The sequence below is a fragment of the Balaenoptera physalus genome (genome assembly GCF_965194825.1).
Source record: "Balaenoptera physalus genome assembly, chromosome: 9".
NCBI classification, from domain to species: Eukaryota; Metazoa; Chordata; class Mammalia; order Artiodactyla; family Balaenopteridae; genus Balaenoptera; species Balaenoptera physalus.
The window spans coordinates 54,209,491-54,231,218 of NC_138888.1; the positions used below are offsets into that span (position 1 = coordinate 54,209,491).

Below are 21,728 nucleotides of genomic sequence, written 5' to 3' on the forward strand. Positions count from 1 at the left end.
ATCTAGGGATATGGTATGTGTTTCCAGTTATCCAGGTTTTGTTTGTTGTTGTTGTTTTTTAAGATTCCTTAGAAAAATTTTAGAGCTTTTCTCATAGAGTCCACATTTCTTGTTAAGCACATTCTTAAGTATTCATTAATTTTACTTCTAATGTAAATGAGGTCCCCCGTCCTCACAGTGTTTTCCAACTGGTATTGCTAACATGTGGAAAAGCTGTAGATTTTTTTTAACTGCCTATCTTATTATTAGTTTTAATTCCAGCCATTTATTTTAAAATAATATTTGTTGAGGTTTTTGTTGTAGGGTAGGTATTAGTCACTTTATAATAATTTTCACATTTACTTACTGTTTCTCGTCTACAGTTGAGAAAATGAGGCTCAGCAAGGGATAAAGAGATTGTTCAAGGTCACACAGCTAAATTGTCATTGGAGGTGGGGTTTTAATTCAGTTATATCTAACTGAAAAACTCTCTACCATGGGATTATAGTTTCCCTGATTAATTTAATTCAACAACAAATTATATAAAGATATTATGTTATAGAGATGAATGAGACAATGAATGTAAAATAGCCAGTAATATAAATGAACTATCCAAAATAATGTAGCAATTTCATTGTGAAATCAAAGGTAGGAGATTAATTGGAGAATAGCTGAGATCTGGCATTACCTTAGAGCAGTTTAGAAGTCATAGAGCTTTTTCATTTATAAAATTTTTGAGATGTCCTCTAAACATTTATGTCTGATACGTTGTGAACCAGATGTCTTCCCAGTGGATTTTTTTTTTTTAATAGTAAAAGTGACATTTAGTGAGCCGTTTAAATGATGATGATGGTGGACACATTTAAGATTTCTTTGTAGTGGTGACCTTCTCCCGACTAGTTCTTAGAACAGAGAAGGACTGGAAAGTGTTCGTCCTTGCATTCAACACCAATTTTATTTTGCACCTTTGAAGGTGCCCCTCTGTCTGGGTGCTGAGTATTAAATAGTGAATAAAAAAGACAAATTATAAACAAGCAAATTAGGTACAGTTGACCCTTGAATCATTTGGAGGTTACAGTTGGCCTCCTGGATACATGGTCCCTCTGCATCCATGGATTCAACCAACTGCAGATCATGTAGTACTGCAGTGTTTACTATTGAAAATAACCCCCTATAAGGGAACCCACGCAATTCAAACCCATGTTGTTCAAGGCTCAGGTGTATGTATCTTGAGAGAAGTGCTGTGAAGAAATGATCTGGGTGCAGGTGAGAGGTACCTAGCCATTTTGAGAGTGGGGTAGGCAAGGGAAACAGCTTGTGACAAGGTCCTGAAGTGAAGCATGTCTTAAGGAACCTAACAGAGGCCAGTGTTGCCAGAGGGCAGGGAGTGAGGCAAAAGTTGGAACATCTGAGGTTAGCCAAGTGGGCAAGGACTGGAACATGCAGGACCATGGAGACCGAAAGAAGGAAATTGGACTTTATTCAAAGAGCAGTGGGGAGGGCTTCCCTGGTGGCGCAGTGGTTGAGATCTGCCTGCCAATGCAGGAGACACGGGTTCGAGCCCTGGTCTGGGAAGATCCCACATGCCGCAGAGCAACTAGGCCCGTGAGCCACAACTACTGAGCCTGCGCGTCTGGAGCCTGTGCTCCGCAACAAGAGAGGCCGCGATAGTGAGAGGCCCGCGCACCGCGATGAAGAGTGGCCCCCACTTGCCGCAACTAGAGAAAGCCCTCGCACAGAAACGAAGACCCAACACAGCCTAAATAAATAAATTAAAAAAAAAAAAAAAAGAGCAGTGGGGACATTTCTAGGAAGGGTACCAACAGGGACCAATTTAGGATATTAAGACGTGGTGGTGGCTGGTACCGAGAAGAACAAGAGTGGCAGTGGGCAGAGCAGGTGGGAAGCTGATGCTGCAGACCAGGGTGTCCCAGCCACGTACTGACATCGGGGGCTAGCTGACTCTTTGTCCAAGGGGTATCCTGTGCCTTGAAGCAGCATCTCTGGCCTCTTCCCACTAGATGCCCATAGTAGCCCTCCTCTCACTTTCCAAGTTGTAACAACCAAAAGGTCTGCAGACATTTCCAGAAGTCCGCTGGTGGGGGTGAGATCATCCCCCGTTGTGAGCCACTGCTCATAACCAGAGGGAAATAAAGACCTGGGGTGGAGTGATGGCAGTAGAGGTAGAAAGACATGCTCGGATTTGAGACCCTCTCAGGTAGAAGGGGATGTGCTGGATTATGCGGGGTAATGGGCTGAGAGAATTCTCCACTCTCCTTCATTGCCAGGTTTTTCTGGAAGAACTTCCTTTGCGTTATTTGGAAACCTTAAAATTCACCCACATTCGTCCTCGCTCTTTCTCATGCCTTAGGTCTTCCAAATATTGTGTCTGCTTTGTGTTCCATAGACAGAAAAGATCCATTCCCCCCACTACATACAAACCACACCATTTCAAACCCTGGAGAGGTGACAGAGGTGCTTGGTCTCTCACCAGGAATCCTGAAGTGGGTGAAACTGATCGACAACTTCGAAGGGGAATATGACTATGTAACCAACGAGGGCACGGTGTTCACGTTCAAGACAAATCGCCATTCTCCCAACTACCGCCTGATCAACATTGACTTCACAGATCCCGAGGAGTCCAAGTGGAAGGTGCTTGTTCCTGAGCATGAGAAAGACGTCTTAGGTAAGAGTACATGCTGCTTGGAAGTTGTGCTTTTGTTTCTGGTAAGAACGTCAAGAAGTTGGTGCATCTCTCATTCTCTGGTGACCGGTTACAAGGTGAAGAACCTTCAACCTCTAATTGTGAAATGTCTCAATAGCGCAACCAGGTGTTTACTGTGTGACATCTTTGTAGTTAGTACAATACTGTGTGGGGTCTTCAAAAAATTGTGAAGGTGTGAATCCAGACCTTCAAAGGTAGTGCTTTTCTTTTTTTTTTTTTTTTAAATATCGGCTGTCTTTGTGTAGTTATTGTCTGATAATAAGCACTAATGTTTAGTTTTTTTAAATCATTTGGATTCAGAATCCTTAGCTTTTAGCTTCTGAATAACCTTTGGCTGTTTTATATTACACCTATTGTAGATCTTAGGGTGGATTTACAGTCCTCTTACCGGAAAAGAGAAGAGACTCTTGTCAGAGTTAATTGAAATACATTGCACTTGCTGCTGTGTGCAATGTGCTACAGTAACCTCTTGAGAGCCTCACTTCTTTATCTGTCATGTTTCAGAGTGCCTTTAAGTTCCCATTACTGATTTTCTTGGTGATTTTCCAAAAATGATATACTGCTTTATAAGTTACTTCTTGCCTGAAAGCTGGATTTGATTTAAAATGAGACTCTCTAATTTTGTTACACTTTTTGACACAAAAGGAGAGTCGAGTACGTTCAAGCCAGTGAAGAGTTTGCTTGTGGAGGTGAACTTCTGCTGATGGGTTGAATGGGGATAAAATCTAGGACCATCCCCAAATGGGAAGGTGTAAGGTGTATATAATTAGGAAAATAATTCCTTTTGAGAGCTGCAGAGTGGCCCAGTGTCACATAAAGCAGTCCTGACATGGGTTTTTCAGTGAATTAAAACACAAGTATTGGAGTCAGATCCAGGTGCACATCCTGGAAAAGTAAGGACCCCTTCCCCACTGGCTCAAGGCAGTGTGCTCTGTGCCTGCAGATATTTCAGCCTGGCCTTGCTTAGCGGGTAGAGCGGAAGGTGGGCAGATGATTATAGCTGAGTCTCTGAGTGCTTCCCGAGGGCGCTCCCCGCCGGGCCCTTGCTTGGGCAGTTCCCTTGGCCCTGGAGGAAGCACTGCTCTGGGCGTTTGCCTGGGATCCCCTTCACCCCTGGGCTTCTGGCTCATCCCTCCGCCCGCTTCTGTAAAGAGGTCTCCAACACCTCAGGCAGTTCTGTCAGACAGGACCCAAGGCAGCCCCATCCATGCTCTTTCCTACACAACCCCCATTTGCAGCCCCAGGGCAGCAGCCCGTCCTGGGCTCTTTCACAGTTCACACGTGCTTCTCAGCTTTGGATTAGGCACCAGTGCTCTGTCTCTCTCTGGCTGGGGTTTTCCCCAGCGGGGAGGGGGACTTACAGCATGACAGGGGCTCTTTCCAAGGAAATCGCTTCACCTGTCTCCTCAAAACCTTCCATTCACTCTCTGACCCTCGTATATTTGGATGAGGGACCCACGAGTCCTAGAACAGGTTTTCTGCCTTTTCCATTAACACCTTCATGCGACTTTGGTAACCTGATGACTCCTGTCCAAACTGAGACAGAATGTCCCCCCCTAAGGGTGGTAAGAGCCAGCATTTAGTGAGTGCTTCCTAAGTGCCACAGGAGGGGCCCTCATGCCTGGTGGGTCCAAGGGAGACTTGGTGGCACACGTCTTCCTGAAGAGTGAGTGCCCTGGGTGTTTTTCAGTTTCGAGTCAGGTTGGAACAGTGATTCTTATGTAGGGAACCATCAGAGATGCAAATATTTCCCAAGGCATGTGAATTTTCTGCCTTTTAAAGCCCCCCTAAAGCAGTTTTAACTGTACCTTAAGGTGACATCCTATCTCACTTGCAGATCTAATGAAATGCAAATCAAGGTTATATTTTTATAACCTTTCCTCTAAAAGGTTATAAGTTCTTTAGACTGGCAAGGGGAAACCTTCAATATTCACAGAACTCATCAATTCAAAGAGAAGCACAGTTGAATTTGCAGTGTGTCATTAGCACAGAATGCCCTATTGAGAATAGAAACTAGAGATGAGTCATAAAGTACAGCTGTAAAGTCAGAGCTTTTATTAACGACAGTCTACAAATCACCTTGTCCTTTTCTTATTCACTTTGTTTTAGAATTCTGATGTGCTCGTAGATAACACAGATGGATTATTTTTGGACAGAAATAATTTACTTCAGTTTTTTTCCCCTTACTTTCCTTAAAACATTAAAGCCACATGAAATATATTGCTTGATTGAAGCACTTAAAAAGTCGTATTGGATGAGCAAATTACTTTCAGGTGTAAGCGTTCTTCCTTATAGCCTGACTTGAGGAGAAGCTTGCAGTAGCGATCTAAACCACCCGACGGGCCTGAGGCCCCTGGTGATCCTCCGAGCTGCCTCTGGCCGGTGTCTTGTTGATCACTGATAACGTTATATGTGTGAACTACTGGTTTCTTGGGTTTAAAAATAAGCAGTGTCAAGAGCCCCTTGCCCTGAGTCCCACCATGAAACCCAAGAAAGGCTTTTCTTTTCTGCGCGCTAGAGCTGTTCCCTGCAGCCCTGTCCTTGCTTCCATTTACTAAAGCATCTCTCCCTCTGGATGGCCTGTCCTTAGCGCTGGCCCATCTCGTCCAGAGCACGACGGATTGTACTTGGTGCCTGCCCCCCTGCTTTCTCCTTTCCTCCTCTTCTCACTCACCTCCACTCTCCCAGCTCCGTCTCAGACGGTACCATCACTGAAGCTGCAGCCCTGGACACCGAGGGGCCTCGTGTCTCTGCCTCATTTTCTTCTCCCCACACTTGCCACGTCCTGGTGAGTCTTCCTGGGAGATGCCTTTTGTTTCTTTGCCCCCTTCTCCAGACTTTATCCCCAGCTTGATGTGGTGTTCTGCCCGGCTTGTGTGTTTGGGTCTCCCCTCCACCCTCTGTGCACCTCTGTTGTTCTCTGGTCAGTCGTCGGATGCATACATCTGATGTCATCTTTATGTGTGTCACCCTTCTCTCCAACGGTAGCTCCTCAGTAACGGCTGAGTCAGAAAGGCCTAAACTCCCCCCTACCTGGCTCACCCAGTCCCCCATCAAACCACCACTACTGCCCCCGCCCACCCCCAAATGGAACAGCGGTTTTCTTCTTCTTGAAAATGGATCTCTACCTCGTTCTTTCTCCCAGTCTCCCTCCCTCCCTCCCTCCCTCCCTTCCTTCCTGCTGTTGGTTCATTCATGTTCCTTTTCTCTCTCCTCATCCCCAGCTCTGGCCTTCATTCCTTGAGTCATGTTTTCCCACCTTCTCGTCCCCCAGAGAGCTGTCCTGTTCCCGACACCACCAGGCCCCCCTGCCTTCACACCCCTGCCCTCCAGACATAATTCAGCATTTGCTCAAGGGCTCTCTCTTATTTTGGGTCCCAACCAACCACGCACTCACCCTTGTTTACAAGTTACTACTTGTATTTTTACGCGATTGTGTCTCAAGGAGAGAAATGACCTCATCTTCTTGCTGGTCCGTCCAGCACCCTGCAGGGTATCTGGCACTTACATTTACATTTAATACGGTTTTGTTGAATAAACAATCCTGACAGATGTAGATCATGATTCAGGCTTTGTTGTTTTCCTTCTTATACCTCCTATAGCGTGATATTGGACACAAAATAGGTAAGCAGGGTTATTTGTGTTACACGCGTTATCTAGATCATCAGAAGCTCCTGGCCCCAGGTGGAGAATATCTTGTTACCTCTGGAGATGACGGTGGCAGTGATTTATTAAAGGGATACGCTGAAAACATGATGCATGATTAACACCAATTATAACATCACTTGCAAGTCTCACTGCCGCAGAGCACAGTGTAGAACTCAAGAACTACTGTTCGGTGAAATGAGTATGTTTTGGGCTAATTTTCAAAACTACATTATGCTTTATCTGTCGTTATCTTTTCAGAGTGGGTAGCTTGCGTCAGGTCCAACTTTTTGGTGTTATGCTACCTCCATAACGTAAAGAACATTCTGCAGCTTCACGACCTAGCCACCGGTGCTCTCCTCAAGACCTTCCCGCTTGAGGTCGGCAGCGTCGTGGGGTACAGCGGTCAGAAGAAGGACACTGAAATCTTCTATCAGTTTACTTCCTTTTTATCTCCAGGTGAGAGTCTTTCCACCAACGTTGTCCGATTTAAAAGTCAGACTCACTTTTGGGTTTCTTTTGAGAAATAGAAATATAATGCTGTGTTATTGAAAATCACATATGCTGTATTACAGCCAAAATTACTTAGTGGGAATAAAACAGTAAAACAGACCCTCAGAACAAAGGGAAACATGAACACCTAAAACTGCACTCTCGTTAATCTTATATCCTGAGTCTCTCTTCCAGGGACAGGACCATCTGTTGTTCTAGGTTGATTTGAAAAATTAGTATGAACAAGTATAACCTTAGAGTCAGCCTTTGGTCTACAAAACACACACAGTGCAAATAACTACAAGTGTTAAATAAAAATCTGTAGTCACATCTGACATTAATAAATTGTTTTAAAACTGAGAATAAATTCTGCTCTTGTTAAACTGGATTAAAATATAATTGTGAAAGCTTAGTCTTAACATCATATGCGGGGTTGGTGGGGGTGGAATTTGTTACTTGGTTCTAGTAGAAAAGGAAACACTTGTAAATTGCAATTTTATGGTATCAGTTAATTTTCCCCAAAGTAAACATAGCTCTCTGTATAACTTTTTTTTTTTTAAGTTGGTCACACTCATTTTGCTTGTTTTGGTTTTTTCCCGTTTCTCCACTTGGCTGCAGTGTTTCTGTTACAGCCGAAGCCATAACACGTAACCTGATTTGTCCCAGGAGCCTGGCTCAGTTGGCAGTTTGCAGTTGACTGGGTAGACCCTATCCTGAAAGCAATCTGGCTGAAAAGATGTCTGCACTTTCCTTGTTTGTTTTTTTGAGCTCCTTCATCGTCCTTTTTGTCCTACCCGGTTTTGTTGCAACAGTTTGGTCCTCAGCAAATAAAGCAGACGTAGGGGATAGCCCAGCAGGTGCAGAAGTGGCTTGTTCTCCTCCTGGGGTTTGGCAGATGACAGTGATGCCTGATCCACTTTTTTTTTTCGTGCCTCAGAGTCACAGAGCAGGCAGTCTTTAAGGAATCTTATCGTCGTGACAGGTTGCCATCAGGGTTATTAAAACCAAAAGAATGATGCTCTGTATGTAGGACTGATGGTACATCTGGAACACCTAGCAAGCTTTATTTGCCCATGTGCCTTTCAGAGGATCTCACAGAGATGTGGAAACCATGCCCAGGGCCAGGAGTCTGGAACTGAAAGGTCAAGAACCTCATGTCAGGGTGTCTCGAGCCTCACCCCTCCTCCCCTGGGGCTTGGGGGACAGTGACAGCCAGTGCACAGGAACCAAGAGAAATAGCTTTCCTCCAGATAGCCATTCTCAACCGCTGCTGCGGGATCCACACTTTATTCCCTCAACTTACACTGGTTCCAGAAAGTTTACTTTGGAAAACCTCACAGCCTTTAAACAGTGATAATGGATAAAGGGCAATGAGGAGAACAGAGCAGGGCTGACTTACCTGCTCTTCATAAAAGCCAGAGTCCCCAAAGGTCTGTAAACCACCTTCAGTGACCCCATGTGGCCATTTATTTCAGGAACAAGTTCATCATTAGCCAGGGATGAAAGGGCTCATTGTCCCAGCGTAAAATGATGAGTTCTGTACCAAGCAGTGAAATACTATCCGTGACTGTGGCCGTGAAGTTTGGAAAGAGAAGTGCGTTGTTAGTTCTGTATGGCCAGGCAGCTCCTGAGCAAGCTTTAATTCGTCGCTGCAGTGCTTTGTTCTTCTCCTTCGTCTTTTCTTATTCATTTTGCCTCCTGCTTTTTCTTTTCTCTCCTTCATGTAATCTGATATCTAAAACCAGAGAACGGGGCTTCCAGACTCAGGCCTTCTTATCCAAATGTAAAAATGGCCATCAGATAATTGAACTAGATTCCTTGAAAGCAGGAATGGCAGTGTGTACATATACACGCCCACATACGTGCCTGTCCACTCAAAGGCTGTCTGGCGCTGGTCTCCGAAGATTGGCTGTCCACTCCTGCAGTAAACAGCAGAGACACTAAATTATAAATAAAGCCCTGGGGCCAAAAATACCTGCAATGCCAGCTGCTGTGGACACGTGGTACGTCTGGCAGGTGAACACCAGCTGACTGTTTCCTATGGAGGTACACGGTGAAGACACGTCTTGAGCCAAGCCATTTGTACCTTGAGTCGCACTTGGAAGAAAAGCGGCAGCCAGGGCAGTTTGGAGCACGATGCACTTATTCCCTGTGGCTCAAACCACTTAGTGGTCGAGCCGACTGATTCTGTACTCGTGGAACCTTGGAGGGTTGTCTAAGGCTCACTCCAGACTTGCGTGTGTTGTGATAATCCAGTATAGGCGTCCCAGTTGCATGGCTCTGAGAGACAGGGAGAAGAAATCAAAGAACCTTTCCCAGGCTCTTTGGGAAAGGCATAAAACTGTTTCAAGACTTTTATTTTTTTTAGAGCAGTTTTAGGTCCACGGCAAACCTGAAGGGCTGGTACAGAGATTTCCTGTGCACTCTCTGGCCCACACATGCACTGCCTTCGCCGTCATCAGCATCCCTGCTACAGGGTACATCCCCTGTGACAACGGGTGAACCTGCATGGGCACACATCATAGTTGCCCGAAGTCCGTGACTTACCTTAGGAGTCACTCTTGGTGCTGTACATTCTAAGTTTGGAGAAATGTATGATGACGTGTATCCATCATTATGATACCATGCAGAGTATTTTCAGTGCCCTTAAAAGCCTCTGTGCTCTGCCCTCTTCATCCCTTCCCCCCGCCAAGCCCCTGGCAACCACTGACTGATCTTTTCACTATCTCCATAGCTTTGCCTTTTCCAGAATGTCATGTAGTGGACTCATAGATTATGTAGCCTTTTCAGATTGGCTCTTTCACTTAGTTATATGAGTTTAAGGTTGTTCCATGGCTTGATGGCTTATTTCTTTTTAGCACTGAGTAATATTCCATTGCTTGGACGTCCCACAGTTTATTTACACATTCACCCACTGAAGGACATCTTGGTTGCTTCCAACTTTTGGCAGTCATTAATAAAGCTGCTGTAAACATCTGTGTACAGGTTCTTGTGTGGACATGTTTTCGACTCCATTGGGTAAATAACCAAGGAGTGCAAACAATTTTTCAGAGACTTGTTTTAGTTTGTGTTTTTTTTTTTCTTTTAATAACCTTAAAACCCAACCTATAATCGGATGAAACAGTATCTACATGGGTCATCTTAACAAAGTTCTTTTGCCTTCTTTTTGCATATCCGATTTTCCAGATTCCTCTGATGATTCTTTTGCAACCTCTAGGTTTGCCCCTTCCTCCTAACTCCCATTTCTTTCACCTCCTTACATTTATTCAGATTATATATAGCAGGAATATTCGAACTGATCGTCCCTGCCTCTTTCCTATTGCTAGAATAGCCTTGTTAAAACACTGTTTTCATCAGGAGACCCATCTTCTCAAGTCCAGACACCTCGTGTGGTCTTAAGGGAATTCCATACTTCAGTTCTCTTTTGCCCTTAAACTTTGAAATTATTCCCCAGAGATCACCTGACCAGTCCTCTCTGATTCATGATTCTAGGATGGTTTCTCCAATCCCTTCCCCGCTCCTTGTACTTAAGCAAACCAATTCAGACAGGACACAAAGCATCATTAGACTATAGGAATTCATGTTACAGTGTGACTGACCCCGATGGATGTATAAATAGAAAGTATCCATCAAATATATTAAGTACCAGTACCTTTAGGTTTAACCCAGCCTCCCCCAAGGTGCCACTTCTGCCCCAAACAGAAGAATTAAAGTCAGGCACTTGGCACCCTTTCTCCCAAGAGTAGCCAGCCCGTGTCCTATACTTATTTCGTTCTGCTGTTGGAGGCTTTGATGTCTCAATTTTTCTAGATAAACAGGCATTTAGAGTGTGTTTCCTACTCATTGTCTTTCACTGGGGTCACTGCCCCGGTAACTGGTCAGAGCTGGGAATCCTGGCTCCAGGGTCCTTTGTCGTTCATTGTAGTCCAGGTAACAGTGATGCCAGGGTGATGCCAGAGTGAGTCCAGTGCTCAAATGGCACATGCTTGTTCTGCAATCTCTTGTTGTCGTTGTTGTTTGGTCTGGAGTTTTTTTTTTTCAAGGATTCAGATGCTTTTTGTGTTTGGATGAAGTGGGGCAGGTACACTAATGAAGAAGCTCTTCAAAAATTAACATACGTGTGAAGATAGCAATTTGCCCTCAAGATTACGTTTATCTGGGCAAGTGCAGTATTCAGTGTATCTGGTGATTTAGCATGTATGCCCAGAGTGTAGTCTGGAAGTATTATATATATAAAGACATATTCCAACAAATACCCAACTGTAACTTAAACTAAGAAAGCCAGGACTTCGGTCACATTACACATCTCCCCACTGTCAATGTTAATCATATTCCCTATTATAAACCTTAAAATAATTTGTAAGCATGAGAATGGAGATAACATTCATAGGGGTTAGCAGTCCTGTTGTTAAGGACTCTGAATGTATTACTCTTTGCCAGTGGGGGGCAGGGTGCTGTTTCTCAGCTGTTAGTGAAGTTCATCCGTACACAGAGGAGCTGAAAAGAAAGCAAGCTGCCATTTTAACACATGATCAATCAATTTGAATGTGCCCTGTGGGAGTACCGCTTAGTTTCTGGTTTTCCAGCAAGTATCAGGATCTCTAAATTGATTTTTCATATACTTGACAGCATATGTTTAAAGTATTCTGTGGGAGGGCTCTTTCCACACCAGCCACTCCAGATGACTAATTCTGTTTCATAAACTATAGCAATGTTGTTGTTTTCAAACAGTAATGATTCGTCTTACTTATTGTTTCTTTGGTTTAGTTCTTGAATGTTAGAGTGTAGTAGCGTTAAATTAAGGAAATGGAATTTTAATTAGTGGTTAAAATAAGCTAAAATGTTGTGCTGTGTGTTCCTCAGTCTGTGTTGTGCACAATTACTGGGATAATCAAAATTTTAAAGGCAACTCCAAAAGGCTACCCTAAAAGGCTGTCTTTGGTCCTTGATTGCTGCCCACATGTGTGTCCACAGATGGGTGGGTATCAGGTAGCAGGCGCCCCAGAGTTCCCATCAAGAGACCCCTGAATGGCTGTTGACTTTGGGCAAGTCATTTGAGTTTTCCATCTTAATCACTTCTCAGGTAAAATGGCCCTACATGAAGTTTCCCATCGTCTTTGACCTGTTCTCCTAAGTGACCTGGCGTGGGGAAGACCTGTTAAGTTTCTGCAGTTAGGTTTAACTATTCTCATAGTCATGGAATGCATTAGAATCTTCTAAAACGAATACCCAGGTGACTGTTGTAAAAAGGAAGGCCAGACACGATGGTGATGATGAAGTGTGAACTGGTGATGATGAAGTCAGGCACTCCACACGCCTGACCGTTCCGGGCTCTCTTGCTGCAGTGACCTTACACGGCACTGCTGACTGTGCTTTGTGATCTTTGCCCCCCCTTGTATCTAGTGAGTTTGTGGACTGAACTTAAGACTTCCACTTCCTTCTAGGTATCATTTATCACTGTGATCTGACCAAAGAGGAACTGGAGCCCAGAGTCTTCCGAGAGGTGACTGTGAAAGGAATCGATGCTTCCGATTACCAGACAGTCCAGGTATGGAGCATTTGATCCTGACAGTGTGAGTCAGGAAAATCTGACTTTCAGGCCAGGCCATGCACACCCCGCTTTGTCAGGAGCCATGGAGGTAATCCACCACAATACGGGCAGTAGATATTTGGGGAACTCCTGCGGTTTCTGGGCATTGAGCCAGGCGCGGTCCCTGCCCTCCTAGAGTTTAAAGGTTCTACTCCCGGAGCTGCTACTCTTGACAGGAAGCCAGAGTGCCTTGTCTGGGTGATCAAGGCAACACAGTTTGTCTGCTTGCTTGAAAGTGGGTTGTTTTCTGGCTCAGGTCTCGTGGTATCATAAATAACAACATAGATCCGCTCTACATAAAATACTCAAGTGCTAGGAGTCAGCCTTTTCAGTCTGAAATTCGTCTGTATGTCTGCCTGGCACAGGGTGAGCATGCCATAAAATATTAGAATGGATGAATTAACTGTTTCATTGTCATGGCACCGCCAGTTCAGTCTCTGGTCACCATCCTTTCAGGTTAAGAATCTCCATTTTTGTTTTCTTAGCGCCCCAACCGTACTGAGTCTCCCAGAAGCCGAATCACTTACTAATGGATGATGCAGGGTGACTCTGTTCCTTTGCAGTGAGAGCTCACCTGTCAGGCACCAGGTGCTTATCAGGGCTCTCCCACCAGGGGGCTAAACCACACAGACCACAGATTAACAATCAGACCGTTGTTCGCGAAGGAAAGTTAGAAAAAGGAGCACTGATGCCCCCGAGAATGTTTCTGTGAAACTAGGGCATCATTTTACTTTAGTGAATTGCCCTTCACCTGTCTAGGATTAGTCTAGACGATGGGCTAGATCTAGTTCAAAAATAAATAAAACCTTTTTTTATGAATTATGCTTTTTATTTATTTACTTTTGGGGTTTTTTTTTTAAACCTCTTTATTGGAGTATAATGGCTTTACACTGGTGTGTTAGTTTCTGCTTTATAACATAGTGAATCAGCTATACATATACATACATCCCCATACCTCCTCCCTCTTTCGTTTTCTTCCCACCCTCCCTATCCCACCCCTCTAGGTGGTCACAAAGCACCAAGCTGATCTCCCTGTGCTATGCGGCTGCTTCCCACTAGCAATCTATTTTACATTTGGTAGTATATATAAGTCCGTGCCCCTCTCTCACTTCGTCCCAGCTTACCCTTCCCCCTCCCCAGGTCCTCAAGTTCATTCTCTACGTCTGCGTCTTTATTCCTGTCCTGCCCCTAGGTTCTTCATAACCTTTTTTTTTCTTAGATTCCATATATATGTGTTAGCACACGTTGTTTGTTTTTCTGTTTCTGACTTACTTCACTCTGTATGACAGACTCTGCGTCCATCCACCTCACTACAAATAACTCAATTTCGTTTCTTTTTATGGCTGAGTAATATTCTATTGTATATATGTGCCACATCTTCTTTATCCATTCATCTGTCGATGGACACTTAGGTTGCTTCCATGTCCTGGCTATTGTAAATAGAGCTGCAGTGAACATTGTGGTACATGACTCTTTTTGAATTATGGTTTTCTCAGGGTATATGCCCAGTAGTGGGATTGTTGGGTCGTATGGTAGTTCTATTTTTAGTTTTTTAAGGAACCTCCATACTGTTCTCCATAGTGGCTGTATCAATTTACATTCCCACCGACAGTGCAAGAGGGTTCCCTTTTCTCCACACCCTCTCCAGCATTTCTTATTTGTAGATTTTTTGATGATGGCCATTCTGACTGGTGTGAGGTGATACCTCATTGTAGCTTTGATTTGCATTTCTCTAATGATTAGTGATGTTGAGCATCCTTTCATGTGTTTGTTGGCAATCTGTATATCTTCTTTGGAGAAATGTCTATTTAGGTCTTCTGCCCATTTTTGGATTGGGTTGTTTGCTTTTTGATATTGAGCTGCATGAGCTGCTTGTAAATTTTGGAGATTAGTCCATTGTCAGTTGCTTCATTTGCAAATATTTTCTCCCATTCTGAGGGTTGTCTTTTGGTCTTGTTTATGGTTTCCTTTGCTGTGCAGAAGCTTTTAAGTTTCATTAGGTCCCATTTATTTTTTTGTGTTTTTATTTCCATTTCTCTAGGAGGTGGGTCAAAAAGGATCTTGCTGTGATTTATGTCATAGAGTGTTCTGCCTATGTTTTCCTCTAAGAGTTTGATAGTGTCTGGCCTTACATTTAGGTCTTTAATCCATTTTGAGTTTATTTTTGTGTATGGTGTTAGGGAGTGTTCTAATTTCATTCTTTTCCATGTAGCTGTCCAGTTTTCCCAGCACCACTTATTGAAGAGGCTGTCTTTTCTCCATTGAATATTCTTGCCTCCTTTATCAAAGATAAGGTGACCATATGTGTGTGGGTTTATCTCTGGGCTTTCTATCTAGTTCCATTGTCCTATATTTCTGTTTTTGTGCCAGTACCATACTGTCTTGATTACTGTAGCTTTGTAATATAGTCTGAAGTCCGGGAGCCTGATTCCTCCAGCTCCGTTTTTCTTTCTTAAGATTGCTTTGGCTGTTCAGGGTCTTTTGTGTCTCCATACAAATTGTGAAATCTTTTTTGTTCTAGTTCTGTGAAAAATGCCAGTGATAGTTTGATTGGGATTGCATTGAATCTGTAGACTGCTTTGGGTAGTATAATCATTTTCACAGTGTTGATTCTTCCAGTCCAAGAACATGGTATATCTCTCCATCTGTTTGTATCATCTTTATTTTCTTTCATCAGTGTCTTATAGTTTTCTGCATACACATCTTTTGTCTCCTTAGGTAGGTTTATTCCTAGGTATTTTAGTCTTTTTGTTGCAGTGGTAAATGGGAGTGTTTCCTTAATTTCTCTTTCAGATTTTTCATCATTAGTGTATAGGAATGCAAGAGATTTCTGTACATTAATTTTTCATCCTGCTACTTTACCAAATTCATTGATTAGCTCTAGTAGTTTTCTGGTAGCATCTTTAGGATTCTCTATGTATAGTATCATGTCATCTGCAAACAGTGACAGCTTTACTTCTCTTCTGATTTGGATTCCTTTTATTTCTTTTTCTTCTCTGATTGCTGTGGCTAGAATTTCCAAACCTATGTTGAATAATAATGCTGGGAGTGGGTAACCTTGTCTTGTTCCTGATCTTAGTGGAAATGGTTTCAGAGTTTCACCATTGAGAACGATGTTGTCTGTGGGTTTGTCATATATGGCCTTTATTATGTTGAGGAAAGTTCCCTCTATGCCTACTTTCTGGAGGGTTTTTATCATAAATGGGTGTTGAATTTTGTTGAAAGCTTTCTCTGCATCTATTGAGATGATCATATGGTTTTTCTCCTTGAATTTGTTAATATGGTGTATCACATTGATTGATTTGCATATATTGAAGAATCCTTGCATTCCTGGGATAAACCCCACTTGATCATGGTGTATGGTCCTTTTAATGTGCTGTTGGATTCTGTTTCCTTGTATTTTGTTGAGGATTTTTGCATCTATGTTCATCAGTGATATTGGCCTGTACTTTTCTTTCTTTGTGACATCTTTTTCTGGTTTTGGTATCAGGGTGGTGGTGGCCTTGTACAATGAGTTTGGGAGTGTTCCTGCCTCTGCTATATTTTGGAAGAGTTTGAGAAGGATAGGTGTTAGCTCTTCTCTAAATGTTTGATAGAACTCGCCTGTGATCCAGCTGGTGCTGGCCTTTTGTTTGTTGGAATATTTTTAATCACAGTCTCAGTATCACTGCTTGTGATTGGTCTGTTTATATTTTCTATTTCTTCCTGGTTCAGTCTCAGAAGATTGTGCTTTTCTAAGAATTTGTCCATTTCTTCCAGGTTGTCCATTTTATTGGCATAGAGTTGCTTGTAGTAATCTCTCATGATCCTTTGTATTTCTGCAGTGTCAGTTGTTACTTCTGCTTTTTCATTTCTAATTCTATTGATTTGAGTCTTCTCCCTTTTTTTCTTGATGAGTCTGGCTAATGGTTTATCAATGTTGTTTATTTTCTCAAAGAACCAGCTTTTAGTTTTATTGATCATTGCTATTGTTTCCTTCATTTCTTTTTCATTTATTTCTGATCTGATCTTTATGATTTCTTTCCTTCTTCTAACTTTGGGTTTTTTTTGTTCTTCTTTCTCTAACTGCTTTAGGTGTAAGGTTAGGTTGTTTATTTGAGATATTTCTTGTTTCTTGAGGTAGGATTGTATTGCTATAAACTTCCCTCTTAGAACTGCTTTTGCTGCATCCCATAGGTTTTTGGTCATCGTGTTTTCATTGTCATTTGTTTCTAGGTAGTTTTTGATTTCCTCTTTGATTTCTTCAGTGATCTCTTGGTTATTAAGTAGTGTGTTGTTTAGCCTCCATGTGTTTGTATTTTTTACAGTTTTTTCCTGTAATTGATACCTAGTCTCATAGTATTGTGGTCAGAAAAGATACTTGATGTGATTTCAGTTTTCTTAAATTTACCAAGGCTTGATTTGTAACCCAAGATATGATCTATCCTGGAGGATGTTCCATGAGCACTTGAGAAGAAAGTGTATTCTGTTGTTTTTGGATGGAATGTCCTATAAATATCAATGAAGTCCATCTTTTTTAATGTGTCATTTAAAGCTTGTGTTTCCTTATTTATTTTCATTTTGGATGATCTGTCCATTGGTGAAAGTGGAGGTGTTAAAGTCCCCTACTCTGATTGTGTTACTGTCAATTTCCCTTTTTATGGCTGTTAGCATTTGCATTATGTATTGAGGTGCTCCTATGTTGGGTGCATAAATATTTACAATGGTTATATCTTCTCCTTGGATTGATCCCTTGATCATTATGTAGTGTCCTTCTTTTTCTCTTGTAATAGTCTTTATTTTAAAGTCTATTTTGTGTGATATGAGAATTGGTACTCCAGCTTTCTTTTGATTTCCATTTGCATGGAATATCTTTTTCCATCCCCTCACTTTCAGTCTGTATGTGTCCCTAGGTCTGAAGTGGGTCTCTTGTAGACAGCATATATATGGGTCCTGTTTTTGTATCCATTCAGCCAGTCTATGTCTTTTGGTGCGAGCATTTAATCTATTTACATTTAAGGTAATTATTGATATGTATGTTCCTATTACCATTTTCTTAATCGTTTTGGGTTTGTTATTGTAGGTCTTTTCCTTCTCTTGTGTTTCCTGCCTAGAGAAGTTCCTTTAGCATTTGTTGTAAAGCTGGTTTGGTGGTGCTGAATTCTCTTAGCTTTTGCTTGTCTGTAAAGCTTTTAATTTCTCCGTCAAATCTGAATGAGATCCTTGCTGGGTAGAGTAATCTTGGTTGTAGGTTCTGCCCTTTCATCACTTTAAATATGTCCTGCCACTCCCTTCTGGCTTGCAGAGTTTCTGCTGAAAGATCACCTTTTGACCTTATGGGGATTCCCTTGTATGTTATTTGTTGTTTTTCCCTTGTTGCTTTTAATATTTTTTCTTTGTATTTAATTTTTGATAGTTTGATTAATATGTGTCTTGGCATGTTTCTCCTTGGATTTATCCTGTATGGGACTCTGCGCTTCCTGGACTTGATTGACTATTTCGTTACCCATATTAGGGAAGTTTTCAACTAAAGTCTCTTCAAATATTTTCTCAGTCCTTTTCTTTTTCTCTTCTTCTTCTGGGACCCCTGTAATTCGAATATTGGTGCATTTAATGTTGTCCCAGAAGTCTCTGAGACTTTCCTCAATTCTTTTTGTTCTTTTTTCTGTATTTTGCTCTACAGTAGTTCTTTCCACTATTTTATCTTCCAGGTCACTTATCCGTTCTTCTGCCTCAGTTATTCTGCTATTGATTCCTTCTAGAGAATTTTTAATTTCATTTATTGTGTTGTTCTTCATTGTTTGTTTGTTCTTTAGTTCTTCTAGGTTCTTGTTAAACGTTTCTTGTATTTTCTCCATTCTGTTTCCAAGAATTTGGATCATCTTTACTATCATTACTGTGAATTCTTTTTCAGGTAGACTGCCTATTTCCTCTTCATTTGTTTGGTCTGCTGGGTTTTTACCTTGCTCCTTCATCTGCTGTGTGTTTCTCTGTCTTCTCCTTTTGCTTAACTTAATGTGTTTGGGGTCTCCTTTTCGCAGGCTGCAGGTTTGTAGTTCCCGTTGTTTTTGGCATCTTCCCCCAGTGGCTGAGGTTGGTTCAGTCGGTTGTGTAGGCTTCCTGGTGGAGGGGACTGGTGCCTGTGTTCTGGAGGATGAGGCTGGATCTTTTCTTTCTGGTGGGCAGGTCCATATCCGGTGGTGTGTTTTGGGGTGTCTGTGACATTATTATGATTTTAGGCAGCCTCTCTCCTAATGGGTGGGGTTGTGTTCCTGTCTTGCTAGTTGTTTGGCATAGGGTGTCCAGCGCTGTAGCTTGCTGGTCGTTGAGTGGAGCTGGGTCTTAGCGTTGAGATGGAGATCTCTGGGAGAGTTTTCGCCGTTTGATATTACGTGGAGCCGGGAGGTCTCTGGTGGACCAATGTCTTGAACTCGGCTCTCCCACCTCAGAGGCACAGGCCTGAGACTCAGCCAGAGCACCAAGACCCTGGCAGCCACACGGCTCAGAAGAAAAGGGAGAAAAAAGAAAGATAGGAAAAAATAACATAAAATAATGTTATTAAAATAAAAAGTAATTATTAAAAATAAAAAAAATTATAAAGTAATAAAGAAAGAAAGAAAGAAGAGAGGAAGCAAACCAGAAAACAAATCCACCAATGATAACAAGCACTAAAAACTATACTAAAAAAAAAAAACAGAACCCTAGGACAAATGGTAAAAGCAAAGCTATACAGACAAAATCACACACAGAAGCATATACATACGCACTCACAAAACGAGAAAAGGGAAAAATATATATATGTCGTTGCTCCCAAAGTCCACCTCCTCAATTTGGGATGATTAGTTGTCTATTCAGGTACTCCACAGATGCAGGTACATCAAGTTGTTTGTGGAGTTTTAATCCGCTGCTCCTGAGGCTGCTGGGAGAGATTTCCCTTTCTCTTCTTTGTTCGCACAGCTCCCGGGGTTCAGCTTTGGATTTGGACCCGCCTCTGCGTGTAGGTCGCCTGAGGGCGTCTGTTCCCACCCAGACAAGATGGGGTTAAAGGAGCAGCTGCTTTGGGGGCTCTGGCTCACTCAGGCCAGGGGGAGGGAGGCGTACAGTGTGCAGGGTGAGCCTGCGGCCGCAGAGGCCAGCGTGACGTTGCAACAGCTTGAGGCGCGCTGTGTGTTCTCCCAGGGAAGTTGTCCCTGGATCACGGGACCCTGGCAGTGGCGGGCTGCACAGGCTACCGAGAGGGGAAGTGTGGATAGTGACCTGTGCTTGCACACAGGCTTCTTGGTGGCGGCAGCAGCAGCCTTAGCGTCTCATGCCCGTCTCTGGGGTCCGTGCTGATAGCCGCAGCTCGCACCCGTCTCTGGAGCTCGTTTAGGCGGTGCTCTGAATCCCCTCTCCTCGCGCACCCTGAAACAGTGGTCTCTTGCCTCTTAGACAGGTCCAGGCTTTTTCCAGGTAAATAAAACTTTGTTTACAAAGCCAATGGCAGACTGGATCTGGCCGCGGGCTGCAGTTTGCCAACCCCTCTTCTATATCAGAGGTCAACATACTGGCCTCCGGTTTTATTGGAGAGCAGCCACACCTGTTTGTTCACATGGTGTCTGTGGGTGCCTTAGTGCTTTAACTGTGCAGCAGAGACTGCCTGGCCCACAAAGGCTAAAGCACTTAGTATTTGGCCCTCTAAGACAAAGTTTTCTGCTCCTTAGTCTGTATAAATAGTATTTATAAAATCAGAGTGTTCTCAGTAGACATACAGGGGCTTTGTCTTGAAGCTCTGTTGGGCCTGAAATCTACATGTCCTTCCTGGGTGACATTGGGTGAATCATTTAACTTTTCTGCCACAATTTTTTCAGCTGTAAAACAGAGTGTGTATTTTGCAGCATTCCTGCAGGATTATATGAGATGATATATACAGGCATACCTTGTTTTATTGTGCTTCGCTTTATTGCACTTTGCAGATACTGTGTTTTTTAACAGATTGAAGGTTTGTGGCAACCCTGTGTCGAGCAAATCTGTGTTGGTGCCATTTTTCCGACAGCGTTTGTCCACTTCATGTCTCTGTGTCGTATTTTGGTAATTCTTGCAAAATTTCAAACTTTTTCATTTTTATTATTAAATTTGTTGTGATCTGTGATCAGTGAGCTTTGATGTTACTATTGCCAAAAAGATTATGACTCACTGAAGGCTCAGGTGATGGTTAGCATTTTCCAGCAATAAAGTGTTCTTTAAGATATGTACATTGTTTTTTTAGACTTCATGCTGTTGCACACTGAATAGACTACAGTATAGCGCAAATGTAACTTTTCTTTGCACTGGGAAACCAGAAAATTCATGTGACTGGCTTTATTCTGATACTTGGTTTATTGTGGTGGTCTGGAACTGAACCTGCAATACCTCCAAGGTATGCGCATATTAAGTGTCTGGCACATAGAATATAATCAGCGTTAGAAGTAAATTCAGCAGACTTTTAGTTTTCCATAGCTATTTTGGCTTCTTTCATTTTCAGGGTGAGCCATTGCCTGTAGAGGTATCTTTTAGGGGCCAGTAGCCCCTGTCTGGTGCTTATATGGTTCGTTAATTCACCATAGTCCTGCATTAGACTTTTAAAATCACTCGTAGGCTGTCATTCTTTGCTGTTTTCCGTTTTCTCCACGTGTAAAAAATATGTCCCTATCAGCTGTAACATTTGGCCTTCTCAGGGACTACTTCTAGTCTTGCCTGGGCATCCTCAGGCGTGTGTGTGTGTGTGTGTGTGTGAGTGATGCACGCCACTGCCTCTCCCATCAGTAATGCAAAGGACGCCCAGGCAGCAACCAGTGACTGTCCCTGCCTTCTGCCCTCAAGGGTACAGCCTTGGCTGCCCTAGGACTGGGCAGAGTTGCCCATGAGAGACAACCGCCATCCCACCCCCCATCTTCTTCTCATCTCTACTGTGCAGCCCCTCAGGTGTATATTTTCAGAAAACATTACTCTCATTTTTTTCTGCTTCCCACAATTCCTGCCAAAGTGAGTAATTACCTTTGGAGTTTGGGGCAGGGAGGGGGACCTGTAATCATGGCAGCTTCCAGGGAGGCAGCGTCTTCTAGGGAAGTGACTTTTATTTCTCAGTGAGGATGGTGGAGTTGTTCTTCCTATCAGGTAGCTGTTTTTTTCTGTTCTTCACCGATGATACACCAAGAAAGTAGTTACAACCTAATATGTATTGTTTTCATTTATAAATGAAAAGATAAAACTTTACAGTTGAGCACGTGCTCGTGTGGAGTAGAAATCCCTCAGCCGTGTGCATAGCAGCCTGAAATTTCCAGATTAAACTGGGGAGGA

General features: G+C 42.9%; 1 protein-coding gene and 1 long non-coding RNA gene across 3 annotated transcripts in view; one reads left to right on the forward strand and one right to left on the reverse strand.

The window, feature by feature from the left end:
- The window catches only part of PREP (prolyl endopeptidase), a 136,847-nt gene that overhangs the window by 64,493 nt on the left and 50,626 nt on the right, over nucleotides 1–21,728 (forward strand). Inside the window, exons 8-10 of one of the 2 annotated variants that reach the window (XM_082475203.1) lie at nucleotides 2,387–2,665; nucleotides 6,611–6,808; nucleotides 12,286–12,389. In XM_082475203.1, the coding sequence (XP_082331329.1) occupies nucleotides 2,387–2,665; nucleotides 6,611–6,808; nucleotides 12,286–12,389 (581 nt within the window). The remainder of the gene's footprint in view (nucleotides 1–2,386; nucleotides 2,666–6,610; nucleotides 6,809–12,285; nucleotides 12,390–21,728) is intronic. The other variant, XM_082475204.1, reaches the window with a different exon arrangement.
- LOC309667232 lies at nucleotides 7,493–12,278 on the reverse strand. The gene is made up of 2 exons (XR_014267644.1): nucleotides 8,241–12,278; nucleotides 7,493–7,976 (listed from the first exon to the last, which is right to left on the reverse strand). It is a non-coding gene; the product is annotated as an uncharacterized lncRNA (long non-coding RNA).